Source organism: Podospora pseudocomata, assembly GCF_035222375.1.
Source record: "Podospora pseudocomata strain CBS 415.72m chromosome 1 map unlocalized CBS415.72m_1, whole genome shotgun sequence".
Taxonomy (NCBI): Eukaryota; Fungi; Ascomycota; class Sordariomycetes; order Sordariales; family Podosporaceae; genus Podospora; species Podospora pseudocomata.
In genome coordinates, this window is record NW_026946363.1 from 5,879,618 (window position 1) to 5,901,711 (window position 22,094).

General features: G+C 53.6%; 6 protein-coding genes across 6 annotated transcripts; 4 read left to right on the forward strand and 2 right to left on the reverse strand.

Annotated features, from left to right (window-relative positions):
* Positions 1 to 1,909: 1,909 nt before the first annotated feature.
* Positions 1,910 to 4,168, forward strand: QC762_119440 (uncharacterized protein; the record flags this gene model as incomplete). Its single annotated transcript, XM_062886382.1, has 1 exon — positions 1,910 to 4,168. One exon carries the CDS (start codon positions 1,910 to 1,912, stop codon positions 4,166 to 4,168), a length of 2,259 nt encoding a protein of 752 aa, XP_062749466.1.
* A 242-nt stretch (positions 4,169 to 4,410) lies between these two features.
* On the reverse strand, positions 4,411 to 6,976 carry QC762_119450 (uncharacterized protein). The gene is given in 4 exon segments (XM_062886383.1): positions 4,411 to 5,863; positions 5,974 to 6,751; positions 6,771 to 6,871; positions 6,934 to 6,976. 2 exon segments carry the CDS (start codon positions 6,071 to 6,073, stop codon positions 4,779 to 4,781), a joined length of 1,185 nt encoding a protein of 394 aa, XP_062749467.1. The 5' UTR covers positions 6,074 to 6,751; positions 6,771 to 6,871; positions 6,934 to 6,976; the 3' UTR covers positions 4,411 to 4,778.
* A 165-nt stretch (positions 6,977 to 7,141) lies between these two features.
* QC762_119460 (uncharacterized protein) lies at positions 7,142 to 10,187 on the forward strand. The gene is made up of 3 exons (XM_062886384.1): positions 7,142 to 7,851; positions 7,914 to 8,018; positions 8,091 to 10,187. The coding sequence occupies exons 1-3, from the start codon at positions 7,698 to 7,700 to the stop codon at positions 9,914 to 9,916; spliced, it is 2,085 nt and encodes a 694-aa protein (XP_062749468.1). The 5' UTR covers positions 7,142 to 7,697; the 3' UTR covers positions 9,917 to 10,187.
* Positions 10,188 to 10,623: 436 nt separating this feature from the next.
* Positions 10,624 to 13,187, forward strand: QC762_119470 (uncharacterized protein). Its single transcript, XM_062886385.1, has 4 exons — positions 10,624 to 12,260; positions 12,354 to 12,431; positions 12,502 to 12,979; positions 13,034 to 13,187. Exons 1-4 carry the CDS (start codon positions 12,252 to 12,254, stop codon positions 13,060 to 13,062), a joined length of 594 nt encoding a protein of 197 aa, XP_062749469.1. The 5' UTR covers positions 10,624 to 12,251; the 3' UTR covers positions 13,063 to 13,187.
* A 4,574-nt stretch (positions 13,188 to 17,761) lies between these two features.
* Positions 17,762 to 19,628, reverse strand: QC762_119480 (uncharacterized protein; the record flags this gene model as incomplete). The annotated part of the gene is made up of 3 exons (XM_062886386.1): positions 19,416 to 19,628; positions 19,276 to 19,354; positions 17,762 to 19,221 (listed from the first exon to the last, which is right to left on the reverse strand). The coding sequence occupies exons 1-3, from the start codon at positions 19,557 to 19,559 to the stop codon at positions 17,762 to 17,764; spliced, it is 1,683 nt and encodes a 560-aa protein (XP_062749470.1). The 5' UTR covers positions 19,560 to 19,628.
* A 145-nt stretch (positions 19,629 to 19,773) lies between these two features.
* On the forward strand, positions 19,774 to 21,856 carry NUP53 (Nucleoporin nup53; the record flags this gene model as incomplete). Its single annotated transcript, XM_062886387.1, has 3 exons — positions 19,774 to 19,792; positions 19,827 to 20,373; positions 20,434 to 21,856. The coding sequence occupies 3 exons, from the start codon at positions 19,774 to 19,776 to the stop codon at positions 21,680 to 21,682; spliced, it is 1,815 nt and encodes a 604-aa protein (XP_062749471.1). The 3' UTR covers positions 21,683 to 21,856.
* Between the last annotated feature and the right edge of the window lie 238 nt (positions 21,857 to 22,094).

Here is a 22,094-nt window from a genome sequence, read left to right on the forward strand (position 1 = left end):
TTTTGAAGCATTGGGTAGCTTAACAATCATATGGCAAACAATGGTAAATTGACATGGTGAATCGATCATGTTATTATTCTACTCTTTGATGGGAGTCATAATTACTTAATACAACATCGTCTGAACCTGAACAAAATCTGTTAGTCAAATGGCCAACACATCGAAGTGGTACAAAGGTGTGATTTTGTATGTTGTTCAGCAATGGATATTTTCTCCGCACAAACAGTCTCGGCAGTCAAGGTTTTGTCATATCGTAAAGTCATCAGGCAACAAGGAAAATGTCATAGAGAGGGTGACTTACTCAAAGATTATTTATATTGTCGGTGTGTGTGACATCGGATTCCGTGAACTGGGTGAGGATGGGTGAGGATAGCAAAGAAAGTTGAAGCAATTTTCAAGCTCCAAAATTGCTGCAGGCTGCGAGGAATTATTTTTCTTGGGTGGAGCATGCGGAAAGCCGGGAACAGTTTCCCCGTGCACTCCACTCAAGCTGAAACAACCCTAACCCATTGGTCTTCCCAGTGACGTAACCAACTAAGTTCTGGATCTGTTGACAAACATCAGCCCCTGAATGCGGCTATCTTCAAATTCCGCAGCGGCACAAGTTGTGGAACATGGTTTGCCATAGAGTAATGATACTGACCGGATATCTGAGCTATCTATCTTCTTTCTGTGATACACCTTCTCTTTTTCGTGGCTGCCCTGAAGCGGGAAATTGCCCACCCCTTGCCGACGCTCAGACCATATCACGCTGCTCCGACAACCACTTCCACCACTTCGACACAGGTGGATGGCTCACCGGTTGTCCTTGTCTGAGACCCTCACTTTACCCTAAAATGGAAATATCGACATCTTGTTGATAAAGAGCACAGCAGATGGCCATGATCTTTGATTGTCCCAATGAGTTTGATACAGTGGAGGTGGGGGAAGCGGCCCATCTTATGGCGGCCGACCCCCTACCGAGCTCTTCCGCAACATCATGGGAATTATGACAGAACGTTCCGTCACAGTGATGCTCTTACTAGTTCAAATAACCTTGAGCTAGTAGGGTTTCCTTCACGGAGCTATGAAGTTCACTATTCAAGCATCCAGGTCCAATTTGCTGAGAGACTCTCCCTATCACTGACCTTCCCAGCTCCAAATGCCCTACGGACTCAGCAAGTGAGCCGACCCCTGTTGAGTACTCCGTCGTCGAACCAACCCAGATACAATTCTACGACTTTGCGACTCGAGCACTTCCTGCCTCACCACCCCTCAAAATCACTGACCACTCAGCTTCGCCCACCAAATCCTCATCTGCGTCCATTTCACCACCGCTCAGCACACTGCCCTGCCAGCAGCCTTGCCTTTTACAAGTCCATATCTCTGGTAAGAAAGTTTCTGGCAGATTCGCTTCCTTATCACACAATCTGGAAGTCCAAGCTCCCGCTCTGGATCAGTATCTGTCGAGCAAGCAAATGTGTGAGTGGGCTAGCGGTTGCCCTTATCCTTCTTGCTCCTTCTTCCCATTCACTTCTTATTGTGCCGCGCCTTTCACTATCAAGTGAATAAGAGATAAGGGCCTTTTTCTTTGCAGTCAATAGGACCCCAACAATTATTTATTGTTTGCTCTCCTCGACCGAAAGCACCGCTATATATTTGCCTCCCCCCCCCCCAAAACAAAAGACTTTTAAGTAGCAGCCGATCTTCTCAATTCCGATTTTCGAGCTTCCTTCTCTGACAACCAAAAGCAGCTATAAGGGCAGATCAAGCATTAGAGCTCCCTTTCTGACTTGTAAGCTATCGTTTCAAGACTCCGCTTCATTTTCGGTACCCTCAACTGACCCAGCTGAACAGCCGTCATAGACCTTTAGCCCCTTAGAGTACTCACTTGTCACAATTGTCAAGTTGTTGTTACTCGCACAAAAAAATGGCCGAAATCTACAACCCGGGGTCGGTGTCACAGCCACTCGTGATTGATGACGACGATGGCTATGAGTCGTTGTCAGGTATCAAGCATGAGCTTGAGGAGGGTCATCTTCTTCTCGAAGAAAGATTCGATGTCGACGATGTTTTCGAAGTCGACGAGTACGGCAACGAGGTCAACCCTTTTGAGGAGTTGGACCAGGAGTACCGGGCCGAGGGCCGACTGGAGGGCGACTTGTACGAGGTAATTGACCTTACCGAAGATGCCGACGACAACGCGGCAACTTCACGGCCAAGGACGGCGACAGCCAGCGATGAGGACATTCTCCAATACTGGACACTGGACGACGGGCTTCTTCTTACGCCACACATGACGGTGGAGCTCCGACCTTCCGTGGACCAAGAGGCAATCGAGTTTCTCCGTATCCTCTCCATCGTGAAGATTACCGAGCCTGAACGAACTTTCGTCGTGCTCCGCGGCTGGGGCTTCCGCAGGAGCCGGAACTTCCAAGGCTGCCTCCCCAAGAAGCTGAACGAGGTTTGCTTGATCGCCAAGATGAAAACCTCAGACAAGCGGGGTTGGAAGGAGCAAGCCCTCATCGACGTGGATCCCAGGCAGGTGATGATGCTCAGGGATCTCCGGATGACCAATGCCGACTTCCCAGATTACCGGTTCAACGCTAACGAATATCACCGGCTGGGCAAGGAGATGATCAAGGAGTCTGGGCCTCTCGTCTGCCGGTGGAGGAAAGAGGAGCACCGCCATCCGAGGACGAAAACCGCCTGCGAGTTCGCCTTTGTCAGGCTAAGCGAGGATGAGGTTGATGACCGATACCGAGTGAAGGACGCACAGATGGTGAACAGGTGGAGAGGGGGTGTTGTCCCTGGTGGCTCACACATCCCCAACCGGGACAGCCCCGGTCTAGTTCTCGACCTCGAGGACGAAGGGTCAGAACAGGCCAGTGATCTCCAGCCCGGGCAGCGCTATACTGCCGCGGATATTTTCGCCGGTGCGGGTGGCGCCTCTCGGGGTATCGAGCGCTCCGGTTGCCGACTTCTGTTTTCTCTCGACCACTGGGAGCCCGCCGCGAGGTCCCTCCGTCGCAATTTCCCCGGCACGCATATCTACCAAAAAGAGGTAACCGACTTTGTGACCGAAGATCTCCCGCCCGAGCATTCCTACCCGGACATCCTCCACCTCTCCCCTCCGTGTCAGTTCTGGTCCCCGGCTCACACCGTCGCCGGGAAAGATGACGAGAAGAACATCGCTGTCCTCTTCAGCTGCACCGACCTCATCAAGAAGCTCCGCCCCAGGGTTTTCACGGTGGAGCAAACATTCGGTCTCGTCCACGATCGTTTCCGTCTGTATTTCCACACCTTCCTGCAAGGTTTCACCTCGCACGGGTACTCCCTCAGGTACAAAATCCTCCACCTGAACCAGTACGGCCTCGCCCAAACCCGTCGCCGGCTGGTCATCATCGGTGCTGGGCCAGGCGAGAAGCTTCCCCCGTTTCCTCCCCCTACCCACTCCAAAACACCCGAGGTCGACGGCCTGAAGCCTGTCGTGACCCCCTACCAAGCGTTGTTGGCGATCAAGCGTATCAAAAGCGGCCATCCGATGCACAATCTGGCCACCGTTCATCGGTTTGACCCGCCCAAGCGCCCTTGGGATCCGAGCAAGCCGGTCAACACGATCACCTGCTCTGGCGGCCAGAATTACCACTGGTTGGGGGAGAGGCAATTCACTGATCTGGAATATGCTGTGCTGCAGGGGTTTCCACGCTGGCATCAGTTTTCCGAAACCAATGTCAAGAAGCAGATCGGCAATGCTTTCGCGCCGTCGGTGGTGAGGGTGCTATACGAGCATCTCATCCGCTTTTTGAGGAAGCAGGACGGGGTGGCTGGCAGCAACTTACCTCCTTCGTCCTCGTCGGGTGACAGTTCCCCTATTGCAATCCCAGACTCGGACGAGGAGAGGGACGAGCTCCAGTTTCTGGGCCTGGGGGGCCTGGGCACAAAGGACCAGCCGATGAAGTTGGATGATGAGGAGGTGGAGTACCTGGGGGAGTCCGCGAGGGGGTGGTCAGCAACGATGACTGGACGGTGGGACGGAGGGAGGGAGGGGGTTGGCAGGCGGGCGAGGTGTGAGGCCCGGGGGTATGAAGTTGATACGGACGGGTGGCCGGAGTATAGGGAGGAGGACTTTATGGAGTTGGATGCGGGGACGATGCAGGACCCAGTGGTTATTGATTGGGAGACGTGATTGACTTTTGGCAGGAGAGTGGATTTGTCTGAGTGTTGTACATAGAGCCTATTCTTTCAACAAGCTGGCATGTTATTGGCGATCTTATGAAGCAAGGAGTTACGCGGGTAGGCTGGATGTTTGTCATGAGCGAGGAGTCGGGTGGGAGGAGGTTTTGAGGTTTGTGGTCTCTTAAGCTGTCATTGTATTTTATGTCAGGCAAGCGAGCATCAAAGTACAGCATTTCCATTGGTACAGGCAGAGTCCGTAAACACAGTATGTACTCTATTCCTCTTGTATTGTACTACAAATCTCAGCTCGCTACGGTGACATGTTCAATCTTGGCCCAACTGCCACCCATCAACTTTTCCTACGCCCAAAGTATCAGCGGCATTACCTCTTTTCTCCAAACCGACCCCTGAACTAATGTTCAACAGACGAAGCATGCCTGTCCTCTGAATGTGAACACTCGCCAAAACTCCTGCCGCTTCCCAAACTGGCTACCCAAGAAACCCGAGACACCGCCAACACAAACTTCCCAAAGTTCAATATCCCAAACCAAGACACCAAAGACAAGAAGAAAGCAAATACAGCATATCTTAATCAAAGCTACCCCTGTTCGGAATTTGGCTCACTCCTCCTCGCTTACCTCACTCTCGTTACCTCTGTCGTTCTCATCCATCTCCCCAAAGGCTGCCTCAAGCTCCGCCTCCAAATCACCCTGCATCGGATCCACCTCGGCTTCCTCATCTTCATCTGACGAGCCCACATCAAAAGTGTACTTTTCAGGCTCCTCCACCGGCACTCTAGGCTGAGAATCGTAGCTCGAAACCGGAGCACTCGGGGCCGGCGCCACCTCCTCAAAATCATATTCCTCATCCTCGTCTGACTCCTCGCGAAGTTGCTGAAAGTGCCGGAAGTCTTCCTCGTGATTATGCTCTTCCTCTTCTTCGTAGGCGCCCTTGCCAAACTCTGAAAAGCGTCTATTGAGGGACGCAGCAGGCTGGAAAGTCGAAGGCGGTGGGGGCTTGGCGTCGGGATATTCGATTGTGAGACCAAAATCATCGTCGTCGTCGTCCTCATCATCCTCGTCATCATCGACTTTCTTCTTTGGTGGTGGTGCTTCACGCTTCTTCTCAGAAACAGATGGCATGGGAAGAGATGGTGCGGCGGGCGGGGCGGCGTTGGGATCCGGTAGAAAGAGAGCTTCCGCCCCCTTCTTTTCCACTTTGCCCTTTCCTTTACCCTTGGCCTCTGGCGTATTCTTTGCTGCTGGTGTGTTCTTGGCCGCGGCGCCTCTGGCTGCCGGCTTGGCCTTGGCTGGAGGGTCTTCTTTGAGTCTGGATGCCGCCGCTTTCGAGGCTGCCGCCTTGCCCTTCGCTTGTGTTGGCGGCGGCTTGGAACCAGAGGCAGCAGATGAACCGCCATTCTTGATCTCCAGTTGGGGGAACTTCTCTCGTAATGTTTCCACGTTATCCGTTGGCGTCCTTGTCAGATTCATGTGGAACATGGAATCGACGCGGTGCAGTATGAAGGCCTGGCGCGTGGGATCGAATATGAGGGTATAGTTGTTGTCTTCGGCGGTTCGTACGCCATTGTATTGATATCTGTCGCCCTTGTCGTCGAAGCCAATGTTGTAGGAACCGTCTTTGGCGGACTTCTTGAGATGGGCCGTGTTCGGAGCTGTGTCTGACGAGAGCGTTGGTCGGTGGTTATCTGCAAACGAGATATTGTTAGCACGATTGGTGGTAAACGCACGCTGCTGTGTCGGGTGGCTGCCTTGCTGAACCAGACCAGCAGAGTAGGGGTCTTTTGGTTCCGCTTACACCGAATGCCTGTGTATGTTTCCTTGGATGGCTTCCCCAGGAGCTCAGGACTGAGGATTACTGGGTATTTTCCCACCTTTGTGGGGTCGATAGCGGCCATGATTGGCAATTCTCGCGTTGGCAGAGACGCGGGCGTGGTCGTAGGCGAGGCAACGCAATGCTCGAGGGCGGACGGCGGACGGCGGACGGCGGGAGAGGACAGGATCTGAATTGAACAATGGTTGGGGGTTGGAAGAGGGAAGTTCCAGGCCGGCTTCCGTGATTACAGCATCCACAACAAAATGTCTAGCGGCCAGACCGAGCAGAACAGCGAACAGCAGTTGGGGGCTCCCACGTGCCGTCAAGGGTACCACTGACCGCTGCTATTTATTGCCCGGCTGGGGGGGGTGATGGGCTTGGGACGCCGCTAAGACTTAGCGACCGGCGACAACAGCGGGGAGCAGGGAGCAAGGGGCAGTGGCTTCAGTCTTCCCCAGATCGCTGGAATGTCTTGGCGCGTGGGGTGATGCTCCGTGGGATTGTTTGCGATTGTTTGGGACCGTGAGAGAAGACAACCGCAACCAAGGGTGTCCAGGCTGAATATCTGCAGAATCTGGACGCCGTTCCCTTTGACAGACGACGCGCCTCGCGTTGCGCCTTCTTTGTCTTTGTTAGCTCTCGCAAACGTTGAACAAGCGCTGAGACAAACAGGGTTGGCTTATCGGGAAGCGGTTGAAAATGGGCCGAGGGGCTCGCTTGGCAGTGGGGCTGGCCGTTGTAACACCATTCCAGGTCCACTCTACCACACCACTGCCAACCTCAATTCCAACTTCCATCTTTGTTCGATGAGTTACACGCAACTTCCAAGACGATTCTAGCGGCTTTACCAACCCCAGATCCCCCCTTCCATTGACCATATCTATCGATATGTTTTATCAGTCTGCCATCTCAGCAAACATCCATCAACAGTCTTCAGCTTACCTACAAGCCATCTTGGGGAACGGATTCACGGTCCTGGGCGCACAAGGACACAAGCTTATCACATGTGGATAATATGGTCTCGCAGTGCGGCTCTGCTGGACCAATTCCACGGAAGAGGTTTGTACAATGAGGCTGTGGTTCGCTCCAAGTGGTCAGACTGAAGCCCATTCTCGCCATTGTCATCCGGCACCGCAGCTGCAACTCAAACCAGGCCTAGGACTGCTGTGTTCCTGGATCAGCCCCAGTTCCAGGCTTTCTCATTCCCGCGCCGTTGAGATGGCTGTGAGTCAGTGAAGGTACAGCCTGCATCTTTTCCCTATCTCCAACTTTGAAGTTTGCCAGGCATCCGACTTCTTGTTAGCGCAGAACTGACGCCATGTTGACCAGCCCATCTCCAGCCACAACGGTTTCCGGGGTCGAGTCAGGGTCCCAACTGCCTCATACTTCTGCAAGACAATCTGCTAGGCTGGGTCAGGGACTCCAACATCGGGGAAAGCGCGCCGAACTCTTCTTCGTCCAAGGCCATTGCCTCCGGTCCCCGTTTGTTAGCCAGTTCCATGTGAGCAAGCGCAGCAGAGCTAACGGCCAAGCTCTACCATCATGGGACGAAACGGGCCTCTTCAAGTCCATGACTTGATACCCGCTAATCTATCGAAGCTTCAAGTTTAGAAGTCACATCTCCCTCTCTTTAATGCCACATTGCCTCCGGATAAGTGCCCTCTTTCTTTCATGGCCTGTCGTTTTTCTATTACTGGACCCCTTCGATGGCATCCACCACCATACAAGGGCCGAGATGCGCTCGACAACCCGGGTCTAGCAGGACGACACCCATGGCAACGACGCGGACATGGCTGACAGCCAGTCTACTGTCGATCTCGCAGCTCACTGCAGCTTACACACTTGATTTGAGCTCAACGGGTGAGGCTCGGTGCACCACATCCTGACCACAGTCCCGGCATTGACTCTATGACACCCTGCAGACTCTCTCAAATCCGTCGCGAGCTCCATGACCGAAGACATGATGTCATTCTACTCGGGAGACAAACCAGGGGGCACCCCTGGTTTGCTCCCACAGCCATACTACTGTGGGTTGCTACCCAACCCACCAGAGAATCATCATGAAAGACCTCACACACACTAACCCAACCGGAGCTCAGGGTGGGAAGCAGGAGCCCTCATGGGCGCTCTAATTGACTACTGGTACTACACCGGCGACACCCGCTGGAACGCCCTCGCCACCGAAGGCCTCCTCTTCCAAACCGGCCCCAATAACGACTACATGCCCCCCAACCAAACCGTCACCGAAGGAAACGACGACCAAGGCTTCTGGGGCATGGCCGTCATGACGGCCGCCGAGTACAATTTTGAAAACCCACCCCCGGGCAAACCACAATGGCTCTCCCTCGCCCAAGCTGTCTTCAACACCCAGGCCGCCCGCTGGGACGCTGAGGACTGCGGCGGCGGCCTCCGGTGGCAGATCTTCACCTGGAACAACGGCTACGACTACAAGAACTCCATATCCCAGGCTTGCTTTTTCAACCTGGCTGCCCGGCTGGCCCTGTACACAGGGAACCAGTCCTACGCCGACTGGGCAGACAAAGCCTGGGACTGGATGGTGGCTACCAACCTCATCAATCCAGAGTACTACTACATCTACGACGGCACCCACATCAACAACTGCTCCGAAATAACCCCCTACCAGTGGACTTACAATGCTGGCGCATTTTTGCTGGGTGCGGCGGCATTGTACAATTACACCACCGGCCCTGTCCAGTCCGTCTGGAGAGACCGTGTCGACGGCCTGTTGAACGGCACCTCTGTCTTCTTCACCGGCCCCAACAAGGACATCATGACCGAAGTCGCCTGCGAGCCCGTCGACCTCTGTGACCTCGACCAGCAGTCTTTCAAAGCTTACCTCTCGCGCTGGATGGCCGCCACGACTAAATGGGCGCCTTGGACATACGACAGGATCAAGCCGCTGCTGCAGTCTTCTGCCCAAGCTGCCGCGGGAACGTGTAGGGGAGGGGCGAATGGACGAATGTGCGGGCTGAAGTGGAATCAGGGGCCCAGGTGGGATGGGAGCACGGGGGTGGGCCAGCAGATGGCGGCCATGGAGGTGGTGTTGGGGAATATGATTGGGCAGAGGCATGGTCCGGTGACTGATCGAAAGGGGGGGACGAGTAAAGGGGATCCGGGGGCGGGGGGGCAGGATATGGGTCGGAATGATCCGTTGCAGCGGGCGGGTGCGTGGCCGCCGGTTAGTCAGGGGGGTAGGGCGGGGGCGTGGATATTAATGTTGTTGACTGTTTTGGGGGTTGTTGGCGGGTGTGTTTTTGTTTTGGTAGATGAAGGGAATGGGATGGAGGAGCAGATTGAAGGGGTCGGGGACGTGGTTACTGTTGCTGGCGGGATGGGGAGGAGGAGAAATGGGAATAAGTTGAGGAAGGAGAGTCCGAATATTTTGGGGGCGATGGTGGCGGCGGGGTCGTTGGAGAAGGAGAGGGGCGGGGCGGTGAATAGAAGCGATAGTGATAGAACGCTGAGGGGGGATGAGGATGGGATGGGGGTGGGTGAGGTGAAGAGGGGGGCCGAACACGTGGTCAAGCCGGTGAGGGAGCCGCCTATTATCAAGGTGCCTCATCCGAGGAATAGGAAGCCGTTGAGGACGACGTTGTTGGCGAAGCAGCATCAGAGGCAGTGGTCGAAGTCGAGGCGGAATTATTGGGAAGATAATGATGGAAGTGGGGAAACGGTGGTGGGGGATCTTGTCAAAGACAAAAATGTTGATAACAATAACCGTGTTGAAGCCGTCAGTGCGCCACCGCCAAAGAAGAGAAGGCAATCAGACCCCGGATCAGACAGCAATAAGGATAAGGTCACGCTTCCGAGAAAAGGGGTTAGGTGGAGCGATACGGTGGAGGGTAGCTTGCGTTTGGATGCTCAGCAGACGTATTCGGCGTATTGGGAGAGTGAGTGTTATTGACCTCCTGGGTTGGAGTGTGTGTACATACTTTGCATTGGTTGGAGATCTTTTTCTGGGACAGTCATTTTGGGATTCTGAGAGGCACAATTGGGATACAATCACAACATTTCATTTGGCACGGGAGAGTGCTGATGTGGTTTCGTATGTGTAGGCTTAGGTTGAACTTGGTCAGTCGGCTTACCTCATCACACATTGTCATGTTGCACATGCAGGGTCGCTGCTGGTGAGGGGGCTTGATATGTCAGGAGTGGGCGAGAAAGGTGGTCGAGTGTATCGTATAGTAGTTCAAACATACTCCTTCCAACAGCCTCAGTTACCCTCATCACAACAACCCTTGTGGTCAAGTGGCAAGGGTATCAGGGCTGCCCACGCCGCTGCCCACCGCCGGGCTCACCAAGAGCTCGATGGCGGATTCCTTGCAAAACCTTTCGTAGCTGGGTTTTCGGCGCCCGCCCCTTGAGGGCGGGTGAGCTTTTGTTTTTCAGGCCAGGCTTTTTACAAGTTTGGGTCTGGGGTCTGGTTTCATGTTTTTGAACCTCAACTCCAATCAGCTCAGAATACAGCTGCGACTTGCTCGGATTGTCGGAAAAACACGGAGGTAAGTGGTAGAAATTACTTCTTGTTGACGGTTGCCCTCAGCCACGAGCTGTTGCCATTTTGGAGTCGAAATAGGCACTCATGTAAAAGTCGAGGAAGAAAAACATTCTGCTCTGTTTCTCATTTCTACGACTGGCTAACATTTGGCCTGCTATGGCCGTGTGTCTGGCAGAATGCCAGTATGGGAGTGTTTGAAACTCCAGATTCTGGCCCAGAGAACATATAAGTTTATGTGTCAGTAAAGCATCCGTTTCGGAATGTCTAATCACGTTTCGGGACCGCAAGTCAAAAGACTGAGATGTGACTTGGAAAGACGGAAAGCTCTGGTCACCGCTTCTTTAGACATGAGCCGGGTACTTTTTGAAGCATAGCCTGAGGAGAGATCTACTGTGAAAAAGGCAACAGCTGACTGGCGATGAAGTTCCACAAATCAACGTGATTGCCAAACACAAAGCAGATTCTCTTCGCACAATCACAATCACGATGTGTGGAATGTGTACCACCATCTCGACGGTCGACAGTGGCACAAGTACAACCGTTGATCAGTGCGCTTAAGTCCTTAAGGCCACCCTGTTTGAGGAGATGCTCGACCCACGCACGAGAAAAAGATAAATGAGGTGTCAAAATAGGGTGCTGACATGCGAGGTGAGTTACGTGCTGAAGTCTCAGTCACCATGATGGGAATATTCTCCGTGGCCAATGAGACTTATTTGTAGGAGAATGAAAATGCCTCGATCGATCTGGGACCGGGAATTGGGGGGGCGGGCGGTGAAATTGGCGCTTTCGGTTGTTGAAACAGGCTCTGTGGTGATGTTGTGGTTGTTGCGATTGCCCATGAGGTTGTTCGATGCTGTTCATTTCAATGTGACTATTCGCGACATAGAGACCTTCTGTCCAGTCGCTAAGGTCATCTGACCATCTGACAGCGGAGATCTGGTCTCGCAGCAGCGTTGTCTGCATGAAGCAGTGTAATATTCCTCGGTGCCTTGCTCGAAGGATCGATGAGCAGGGTCCCCTGAAATATCTTCTTGTGCTCCAGTTACCTCCTGCCGAGAATGTCGGGAGGCGCTTGCAGTTGATCCGTCCCCAAGTCGGTGACCCACGGGCATGATACACGAGGTTGGTCCGTGGTAGCGTTTAATATATGCTGATCTGGAATGCTGCAGGAGAAACAGAGATGCTAGATACAGTGGTCCATCGTCGGCTGCGCGGGTATCCGTGGGTTCGGCTGCCTGGTCCACCTGGCCTTCTTGTCGAGGGAAGAAGACCCGGTTAGGGCACGGTAAGGGCTTTGGTTGGAGGATGAGCGAGAAACTCGAGATCGCATGCATAGATTGCTCAAATCCGGTGGCACTGTCACCAATGCTGACAGGATGGGACGAAGAAGAGCTGGAGCAGCATTCACTTCCCAAGCGCTCACCAAACCTAGCACTTGGACCCTTGATCCGACACACAAACTCTTGGCCGAGAGCATTAACCGCTCTGAACCGAGCGGCTGAGTTTGGCTGATTCACTGTGTTGTGGCAGCTACCCGCTTGTACGAGGCACTGGCGCCGTCCCGTCATTGTCTCCAGTTCCCAATCAGTTCACTGTGCTCTTGGTGACTTGAAAACCTTGACCGCTCCGCTCTTGCAGGTAGCCATGGAGTTGCTCTCGGTTTGCGATTGTCGGCAAGTTCCATAACTTGGCGTCTCCCCGGATTTCCCTGGGGCACGTCGGGACCGGTAGTCATCCGGCGATGCGGAGAGTGAGTAGGCTTCCTTCATCGGCTCGAGTCAATACTTTATCAGGGGGTCCGTCCAAAGATTGCCTCCTCGACAACATAACTGACAGGACAAAGATTTTGACTCCTTGGACGACTCCAACACTCGGTGTCGACGCGTGGCAACCTTTCGCCATCCACCCATACGCAATTCCGGTACGTTGGGGATAGTTTAGGCCACTCATCGGTCCCGTCGGCGAGTCCTTGCAACTGACGAAGCGCTCAGGGACCAAAAATGCCAGATTATATTGGATCACCTGGGGGTGACCATGCAGATTTCAACCAGTCTTCGAATGCCATCCAGGACAAGCTCGGAGGCACCGGCAATATCGTTAATATCACCGCCGCCGAGATCGCCGTCATCGTTATCACAGTCACCCTGGTCTTGTTGGCTCTAGTTGGTGTCTTTTACTGTCGAATCTTGCAAGCTCGTCGGGATCTCGATATAGAAAACAAGGCGAAGGAGCGGGCTGCGGGCCCCGCGCTGGGCGATGCCATAGAACTGGTACACACCAAGAGAGCATCCGGGAGCTCTTGCGATACGATATCGATCAAGAATAGAGACGAGATTGGCGAGCCCAGCTCGAGCAAGGGTAAAACGCCGGCCGCCATGGAATCGAACCAAGAACCAAAACTGCCTCTTCGACACTATATCCATTGGAAGAACCCAGATCCGAAGGGACAAACTAAGCAACAAGAAGAAGGTAGGCAAAAGCTGCTAAATCAAGGCTCGAGCAATCACTTACTCGGTGCTGCAGGTTCCTGTTCTTCACACCCTCCGTACTGACCCCAAGTCTGGAGCATCTCGCTCCTTTGAGAAGACCTCGACATAATGGGGTCTTGCAGAATTCCCGCTCCTGAGTAAGCTGGATATGGGCCGACGATATTCGAAGGGGCAAAAGTTGGTTGCCCAGTGGCTGTTGTTGGAGAGATGATGGAACGAAGGGGAGATTTTTTCGTCAAGCTTCGGGTACCATTCCCGCCATAGCGGGCATTGTGTGCAGGAAGGTTAGATCATGGGGCATTTTGGTGAGCTGTTTTTAGGGGATTGTTTTGCGGCGTTCACGAGATACTAGACTGTAGAGGCTTCATGCCAGAAATTGTTAGCGCCTATTTCCACCAAGGCTCCAAGTTTTCTGAGTTGGATACGTACAACTGAAGCCTCGGTCCAGAGGCCCCCAAAATGACGACGATAAGAGTCGATCAAAGAACGTAGGCGAGGTCGATAGGTTGGTCTTTGGTGTTGGGCGAGATGCCGAGCCGCAAACACGTCGAGTGGTCAGGTCGTTGAGTAAGGAAGAGCTTGGTAGGAGCAGCTCGAGGTACGTAAACATCACCAAGAAAATAAAACAGAGCAGGACATGGAGTGTGTGGGCATCGTTGAATTCCCCAAAAGTGCAATCAATGGCTCGCGACAAGCCAAGAGATCCTTCGCGGGCCGCACCGAGTGATCCCAGCTTAGCGTCTCGGCTGCTGACAACTCCCCCAACCCACAATCCGGGGGTCACTAACCCGATTTCACTGCCAACCCTAACCCAGTTGCATCTTCGCCCCGCTGATATCGACATGAGATGCCCCGAGGACCGCACCAGTCAATGCTATTTCTTGTTATCAACTGTTTTCACTATCCTGCTGCGCAACTCGATGGATTCTCGGCATGGGGAAAATCATCGACCATCAACCGGCACTTGTTCCAATCTCCATCTCTTGCTGCCTGGTATCGCTGCAGTATCTCGTCCTCGGGACAAGAGCAGGCGAACATGATCGCCGAGGGATACCTCAATCAAGTAAGCCGAAACCATCGAAGGGTGACTACTGAAACAACCCAACGTCCCCAGTTATCCCCAATGCAGCCTCCAGAAACATTCGCCAAGGCAAAATCCCCGCACCGGTCAACGAGAATGCAGCATGAAAAAGCAAAATGGTGGAGGCAGTCTTCAAACAGATCCACACCGGTGAGGATCTATTGCAGAAGAGCATCTAGCAAAGGTCTCATAAGCTTAGAGACCGTCCAATGATAACCCATCGGCTAACACTTGGATGCAGTTCGCCATCTCAGTTGTTCGCAAGCACGGCAAAAGCTTTGATGGAACCCAACAATCAGTCCTCTCAACTGCCACCTCCGAAAGGGCGACACGACAGCTGTCATGATGCCTCTCTGGTTGTAAAGGGCAGGTTCGAACGGTTCAGGAGCATATTCCCCGGCAGAATCCCTTCAAGGCCTATCAAGTTCGATGCTTACTTCCTCACGATCTCAGACTCATGATATCTCGGAGAATCCTCTCCGAGAGATGTGCTCTTGAAGAAACAAAGCCAATATAACCAAGGAGAAACTTCTCCGGAAACTCAACTTTGTAGGAGATAAGTCTCCGGAAACTGTGATCGAGTCGAGGAATGACGATGGCCTCAGTAGGATGTACGAGGCATGTTTCATGTCGTACGATCAGTTCTGCATTTTGATTCGCTGGCGGTCATCAACCAAGCCAGATGGAAAGGGTATGCAACTCGTTGTTGAGTTTCTGTGGCTGAGAGCCTGTGCACCCATCACGTTGTACTGACCAATCAGCAAGCGACTGGTCGACATGATAGCACTGTGAGGCCATCCTGACAGTTGTTTTTGATGCCAGACTGACGGCAAAAATGAAGGCACGTTTACAACAAAGCGAGCATACCATGATTTTGTGCACACGATAGCATCAATTTCCCATCAATTTCCCATCAATTTCCCATCAATTTCCCATGATTCTCACCCAATGAACTGCTCACATGCACCAACGTGAGACTTTCGCCTACCCATGTCGTCTCCACAGTGCTCACCCAGCCCCAGCTCTCAGTCCGAGACACTTGCGCAAAAATTGCTTCAGCATTTCTTGCGCGCGCAAAAATTCAGAGTTTGGGAAGTTTCGATTTTCTGCGCGCAAGAGTTGAAATTTTGCGCGCAGATTTAGGAGAGACAGGTCCGCAAGAATTGTGGGTCTCGCCATGAAATTCTACGATTGGGGAGAATACGCGAGTGCGAAAAAGACACAGACCAATAGCATCACTGCATTGCAACTTCTCCCTTGGCAGCCTGCAGCTGGGTGCATAAGTCACCGCTGGGAAGTGGAAGATGTGGGGCACTGCGCAAGAATTCATGTTTTTGCGCGCAGAAATTCGACATCTTTTTTCTCAGGGAGCCAGAGGGAAAGCTCCCGAGGGCTGAGGTTTGGTGGAGTTGATATCTGATAAGAGATGGTTTGTCCGAGTTCATGAGACGTCTCGGCGTCAAGACCATGTGTTGGTGAGAAGGGGAAAGGTCATTTCTATACAATCATGATTTTGGGGGTGACCCTCACCACCTCCGGACCACGCTTCTTCTGGGTCTGGTCCGGAGCGGCACCTCTTCGCCGCCGGACGGGGGTCGCTCCCCCGTACCGCCGTCTTCAGACTGCTGTCGTGAATCCCGATGTCACTGCTCCGCCGTTCTATATTCAAAAGGCCTCCCCAAAAAATACCTCTAACTGAGGATCTTTCAAATGAATCGACTCTGGCTTTGTCACCGCTGATAACACCACAAGCTCCCTGGCCTGCGCGATGGTGACAGTCGGAACGAGTATGAATGCATGTCGACCTTCCGGGCCACCGCGGGTGTCGTCGTTGAACATCCGGAGCGCTGTTCATCTTCACCAAACACCTCGCGGGCAGCATCTGGAGCATCCATGCGCTGCTATGACCGCGTATATGAAACGTTGCGTCCCTGCCGTCTGTGCCTCCGGGGAATGAGAAATATCGCGTCCGGATCTTCCCTCAGGTATCATCACCGCCCGCGTATATGGACTGCTGCTTCCGCAACTTTCTCCGGAAGCCAGTTGATGCCTCCTCGACGTCTTCGTCCCCGGGGAATGAACTTTATGCTTCCTGGATCACCGCTCAGGACCGCGCATATGAAATGTTGCTTCGGCAACACTCCCCGGAAGATGTTCTGAGGCTTCTCTGAAGTTTTTCGCCACGGGGGGGGGGAAATCCATGCTCCCGGATCGCCTTTAGGTGTCAACCGCGGAGTGACTGGCAGTTTCCGGTCCTTAAAATGCCGCCGGGGAAAAATATTGACCTCCGGATCCAACCTGATGCTGTCGAAAATGTGGAAGTGATTGAGATGGGTTGTCGGAGGCCATAGGGGTTTCCGGGCCAAGTTGTATTATAGAATGGGGCCTGCCACCGCACTCAAGCATGAATATTTGCTTCCGTACCACACAGTTCAACCCGGGGAAGACTCTCCATTCCGCCGTCCCTCTCCGCCTTTCCGCCCTCAGTCAGTCAGCTGCGTGTGATGGGTGAATTCTGCAATGCGGGAGCAATTCCGTGCCTAACTCTACAACATAGTTCAACCCAGGGAAGTTTGTGTCCTGTCCTTTGCGTGCCATCGCAGTCAATGCACGAAGTCGAGATATCACGCCGGAAAGAATTCCGTCCCACACTTTCCCACCCTCAACACCACCGCTGGGATGACCCCAAAGGGGTAATCCGCGGAGAAGCAGTTCCCCATTCTGTGCCTTCCTCTCACATACATCCTATCAAACCTACTCTGTCAAGTCCATGTCCAAGTGTTGTATCTTTCCGAGCCAACTCACCCAACCCATCTCGCAAAAAGTTCCCAAGAAACCTAACCCATACATTCCCTCGACTTTACTGAACATCCCGCAGGATGTGATGCCTCTTCTCCGCGGGGGTAACCTGGATCTGTCCAGAGCTGTATTTCCTCGGAATCTAGACTCTTTTTCCGCGGAAACATCTCCTTCCGGGGAGATGCTACAGTCTCGTCTTATCTGCAATTTGAGCCCGGCGACAATGTTGCTGTTGCGGATGGGTGACTTGGTGCCCAAACTATACGGTAGATATGCGAATATGTCACGATGCCTGACTGAAACCCTCCTCTCACCCATCTTCTCGCGTTCGTCATTCTCGTCATATCAAGACCTTCGAAAACATCGCCGAGGTTGTCCACCGGTAGTTGGGTCTGAGAAGCCCAGCCCAACTCCTCCCTAAATCACAGTGTCGAAGCACCTAGACCGCAATATTCGCGATAGGGGACTCTGTTGAACGCTGCCCGGAGGGCGCGCGGACTTTGGACCCTCCGGTTATCGACGCCCTTTCTTTGCTGCTGCCCCATGGTCACTTGCAAATCATCATACAGCCCAACAATTGCACGGCCGTCTAGTCAGAGCCGCCTCCCGCCAGTCCACGATTGCCAGTCTTGGGTACGACAGATAGCCCGCCTCAGCTCGCGGTCATTAATCCATTCCCAGCATCCAAACACCACAAGACAGTTTCACAGACATCTCGGACAAGAAGCACACGACTTCCCCGGGATCACCAGACTAACACTCACAACCACCACCCAGACATCATTGATCAGCTGCAAAAAGCAAATATCAATTCGCGCCCGAACGCCTTCCGCGCGTGCTCGCGCTCCTTACCCCAAACGCCGGCGCTATACATGCGTACATCTACATGAACAATCGAAATATCAACCCGTAAACCGCCTGTCCACCGTCCCAGCTTCCCCAGTCCACCTCCGTTAAACCATTTCTGATCATACAAACTTTCCCATGAATCTCCGCGCCCCCTTCCTCTCCCACTCTCAACGCTTCCCCTCGGGCGACTTTGGGCTTTTGGGCAAATACCGACTCTTGATCGCATGCCCGATGACGCTCATCCTGCTCCCGATGGTGCCGTCTTGCATTCGGCTCGCGAGGGCTTCTTCCAGGGCTGACTGGGTGACTGAAGCGTCTATTGCACACACACGCACGATTGGTACCGGCTGAAAGAAAGGGTAGGTAGGGATGATGTAAAAACTCACCATCGAGATCACTAAAACTGCTCCCCATGCTGGGAGTGCCCGTGCCGTCGCTGCCCTCACGGGAAACCCCCTTTCCTTTCTCTCTCAGCTCGGCCGTTCTGCTTCTCGGGGATAGTGTCCCATGAATGTGATCTTGACCGGCAACAGGGTATCTACCCCCACCGGCTGCCAGGGCAGTTCCAGGACGGTGAACGATAGCCGCTGAACTAGCTGATGAATCAGATGTTTGGCTGAACTCGCCACCGCCGGTGACACCAACAGGGGCACCTCTCAGTGTAGCGCCCAAATCCATCTGTTGTTGATGTGGGGGCGGTAAGAACGCAGGCTCGGGTTCATCCTCGTCTTCTTCGGCAAGGCCGTCGAATCCAGCGCGGTGGTCGCCGTAAACAGAGAATCGGGGCGGACGTCGAATGATACGGCTCTGGACGGGGGAGTCGTCAGAGTCCGAGTCCTCTTCGCTTTCTGAGGCAGCTGGGCTGGCGGAGACAGAAGGCTGGGCGGCGCCGAAGGTGGAGGTGTCATCTTGATCTGTTCCTTCGCGCTGTTGATACGAGAAAGAAGACATGTAACGACCTGTAGATCGGGTGGAGGTGACAGAAGGGGCTGGTCTGATGCCGAGCTGGGTCTGGGTTGGGATAGTAGTGCCGGCGGATGAGTTGCGCGAGACAGCAGGGCGGAGAGGGATGGTGGTGGGCTTGGCTGCAGAAGGGCCGGTTCCGACGGTGGTGGCATACTCTGCGTCCTGTCTTGGGAGAGGAGCAGACGGAGTATCTTTGCGATCATTGCGCATAGAAAGAGAAGAAGGAGCTCTGCCACTGGCCGAACCAGTGCGTCTCAGCGGCTCCGATATCTGAGGATAATGGGTGGTGTGGGAAGAAGGCTCGGCGCCGGGGATGGGTGAAGGAGCAGCAGAACCCCTACCTGTGGCTGCCTTGAGCATCTGAGCGCGGATTTGGCTTGCATGGCGATCTGTGAGGTAGTTTGCCATCTGAATAAGGAAATCGACGGTCACCTCGAATTGTGAAGCTCTATAAGCACACAGTGTTAGTACACACTGAGGTCTTGCATCGACAAGGCAACATGCGGCTCTCACAGCTCGTTCCCTGCCTAGATGTTAGTAACATGCTTCAGATCAAAAGACACAAGAATGAACTGGCTTACAGTTGATATTTCCACCCGAACGTGAGTTATCGGAGATGATACTCCAAAGCGCGTTCGACTTCTCTTCGTTCCAGTCCATCTATGCCGGCGTCAGTGAGTGAGTTCACAAGGCGGGCACAGTGCGAGCGCGTGCAACGTACCAGCGGCGGATCGACGAAGTCGCTGCGCTTGATGGGCAAGCGAATGTAGAGCAGGTACTTGGGTTCCTGCGCTACGCTCGCCTGCCCCTTGGGTTCTTTGGGCTCTGGGGCCCGACCCTCTCTCTGTCGTCGTTGCTCCTCCATTTCTTGGAGCTCGGGGAGGAACTGTTCTGGTGACTGTTCCTCGTGGTCTTCCTCTTCAAAGATGGTTGGTTTGTTTGCAGCCGCGCAGGTCGCTGAGGTTGGCGGCGGGCCGGGATGTTTTCAGCAGGCTCCCAGGCGCTGTTAGCGCCCCCAGTGGGCAGCCTGGGGAAACGCAGCTGGGGGCCTACAGGCGCCTCGTCGTTGGAGTGATCGGATGACATTTTGGTGGAACCGTGCGTGGTGTTGCTGTCGTTGCCGGGGCGCTAGTCCTATATCCAACGTTACTGTTGCTTGAGAAAACTGGCTACAGCAATATTCCGGCAGATATTTACTTGGCGGAAAGAGTTCAAGTGGGGCCTGCAAATGCTATTGTTCCAAGCGGGTCTGCTCTTTGCTATTCTTCTAACCGGATATGCCCCATGTACACCACAAACAGTGGCCCAAGCTCCCCTGGGGCTCCATCCTGTAGTTGCTGGGTAGACAACTTTGGTGACTTTTGGGGGCCAGATCAAGAATTGGGGTCCTGCAAGCCACTGAAAAAATCGCGTGGCATTTTCTCGCAGCTTCGGAGAACAGGCTACAAAGGCTCAACCGGCCATTTCGCTTTGTGGTTACAGCATATTCGATTCTCACAGCAGCTCTCTTCCTTTGATTCCATTGGCTCCTGCCCTCCCTGCAAAACTTACTCAGCTGTCTTGCTCTCCCTGCGTTCGCCTGAAACCATGGCCCCATTAATCCTACACAACGTGCCAGACGACGAGCTGTACGTAGGAGACGACGGTATCAAGAGACCATATGCCATGGTCTTTCCACAGTCCGTATTTCACAACCATCTGCCACCCCCCTCCGCCGCGACTGACATGGAGGAAAACAGGCAGGATGGCTCGCTGAGAGCGAGGAAGGCAGTCAACGAGACAGGGTCGTTTGGAAAGTCGACGCGACGGGCGAGGTCGAAAACCGCGACGCCTGCGAGAAAAGAAGATCCGACCATAGCCGCTGCCGATAAGATCTTTAGCAACTGGATCGCGAACCAAGCCCCCATCAACCAGGTCCCCGCGCCATCACAAAGCGACAGAGCTGCGCAGAACCAACGGCGTCCAAGTCTTCACCCATCGACTTCTCAGCAGAATCTCTCCCAAAACGACGAGAAGGTACCCCCAGAAGCCAAATTCATCAAGGCCAAAGAGCCAACCGAGGTCATACTGCGAGGGTACCGCTCCGCCCAACAGCAATATGCCGCCATCAACCACTACGAGCAGCTCGCAGGGAGAATATGCGAGGACTACTCGCGTGACCCCCCAGTGGAGAGCAGGCGATACAAGTCCGAACTCCGGGACCCAGCATTCGCCCGCCGGAAGGCTCTCACCCCAGAAGAACGCGCCAAGGTTAATAAAGCCGACAGTGGGCTGCACTGGGTGAAGGTCACCTTCGAGTCCGCCGAGGCCGCCGAAGCAGCCATCTATGCCTCTCCCCAAATCATCCTAGGTCATCAGGTCTTTGCCGAGCCATACACCGGCCTCCCACCTCCGCGCGACGAAGCCGTTCCCGACCCATCCATAGCCGCCGGCTTCGGCATCCAGCGCACCAACTCCGGCAGACGCCAGTCACAACAACAGCCCCGAGCTGGCACCGCGGCCGCCGCAGGCTTCAACCCAGCCTGGCTCAACCCCGACAGCTTCGACTCTGGGTTCTCCCACACCTCTAGTCACACAGCAGACACCGGCACAGCCGCCTCTACCGACTTTGAGACACAACCTCTCTCTCGAACCGTCACACCGCCCAACCCATTCGCCTTTGACAATATCGTCGCCGAGCAACCCCGGCAACAGGATAAAGATGCGGATGATTTCTGCCGGCTGATCCCCGAAGTGAGGAAGGTTAAGCTCCTTCCCATGGAACAAGCTCTCCTGCCCGCCCCGTCGGTCGCCCAGCGGGTAGCACACTACGTTCCCTTCATCAGCTGGTTCAACGGCGCCATGATCGGGACTCAGGTCCCACGAACCGAGCTTGGCGAGTTTGACTGGGTGGCTGCGAGTCTGTACTGGAAGTTTTTGTGGTGGTTGGATTTCTTGTTTGGGTTGTTTGGGGGTGATATCCGGAAGGCAGCAGACCAAGATGACTAAGGAGGGAGAACAAAGGAGACAAAGAAGGAGACAGAGGATTTTTTTGGCATGGATTAATGAGTTGATAGACTGAGCCCCTGTTGACACTTTTTACGGCGGAGTTGCATAAATAGGCAGGCGTTTAGGATTTGTTGTTGCGGGCAGTGGTAATTTGTAGTTTTAACTGTTTACACCTAGCGAGGGAAGGGGGCAATTGTACAAAAATGAAATGGAGAGATTATGTGTCAAAAAACCAGTCTGGTAACAGTGTATTCGCTATGCTATTGTATGCAGTCAGAAAAAAAAACAGCCTCATAGATACTTTGTAAACAAACCCCCTATTCGTAGCAACAACATCAAATAATTGCCATGCAAAAAAAAAAAAAAAAGAAAAAAAAGAAAAAAAAAAAACGTCTACACATATCGTCATGTT

Coding starts and splice junctions, on each gene's coding strand:
- QC762_119470 (XM_062886385.1), top strand. Junction 12,432..12,501: donor TCCACCCATACGCAATTCCG/GTACGTTGGGGA, acceptor CGAAGCGCTCAG/GGACCAAAAATGCCAGATTA. Junction 12,980..13,033: donor AACTAAGCAACAAGAAGAAG/GTAGGCAAAAGC, acceptor TCGGTGCTGCAG/GTTCCTGTTCTTCACACCCT.
- QC762_119450 (XM_062886383.1), bottom strand. CDS start 6,073: ATGGCCGCTATCGACCCCACAAAGGTGGGAAAATACCCAGTAATCCTC. Junction 5,864..5,973: donor AACATACACAGGCATTCGGT/GTAAGCGGAACC, acceptor TCTCGTTTGCAG/ATAACCACCGACCAACGCTC.
- QC762_119460 (XM_062886384.1), top strand. CDS start 7,698: ATGGCATCCACCACCATACAAGGGCCGAGATGCGCTCGACAACCCGGG. Junction 7,852..7,913: donor ACTTGATTTGAGCTCAACGG/GTGAGGCTCGGT, acceptor GACACCCTGCAG/ACTCTCTCAAATCCGTCGCG. Junction 8,019..8,090: donor GCTCCCACAGCCATACTACT/GTGGGTTGCTAC, acceptor ACCGGAGCTCAG/GGTGGGAAGCAGGAGCCCTC.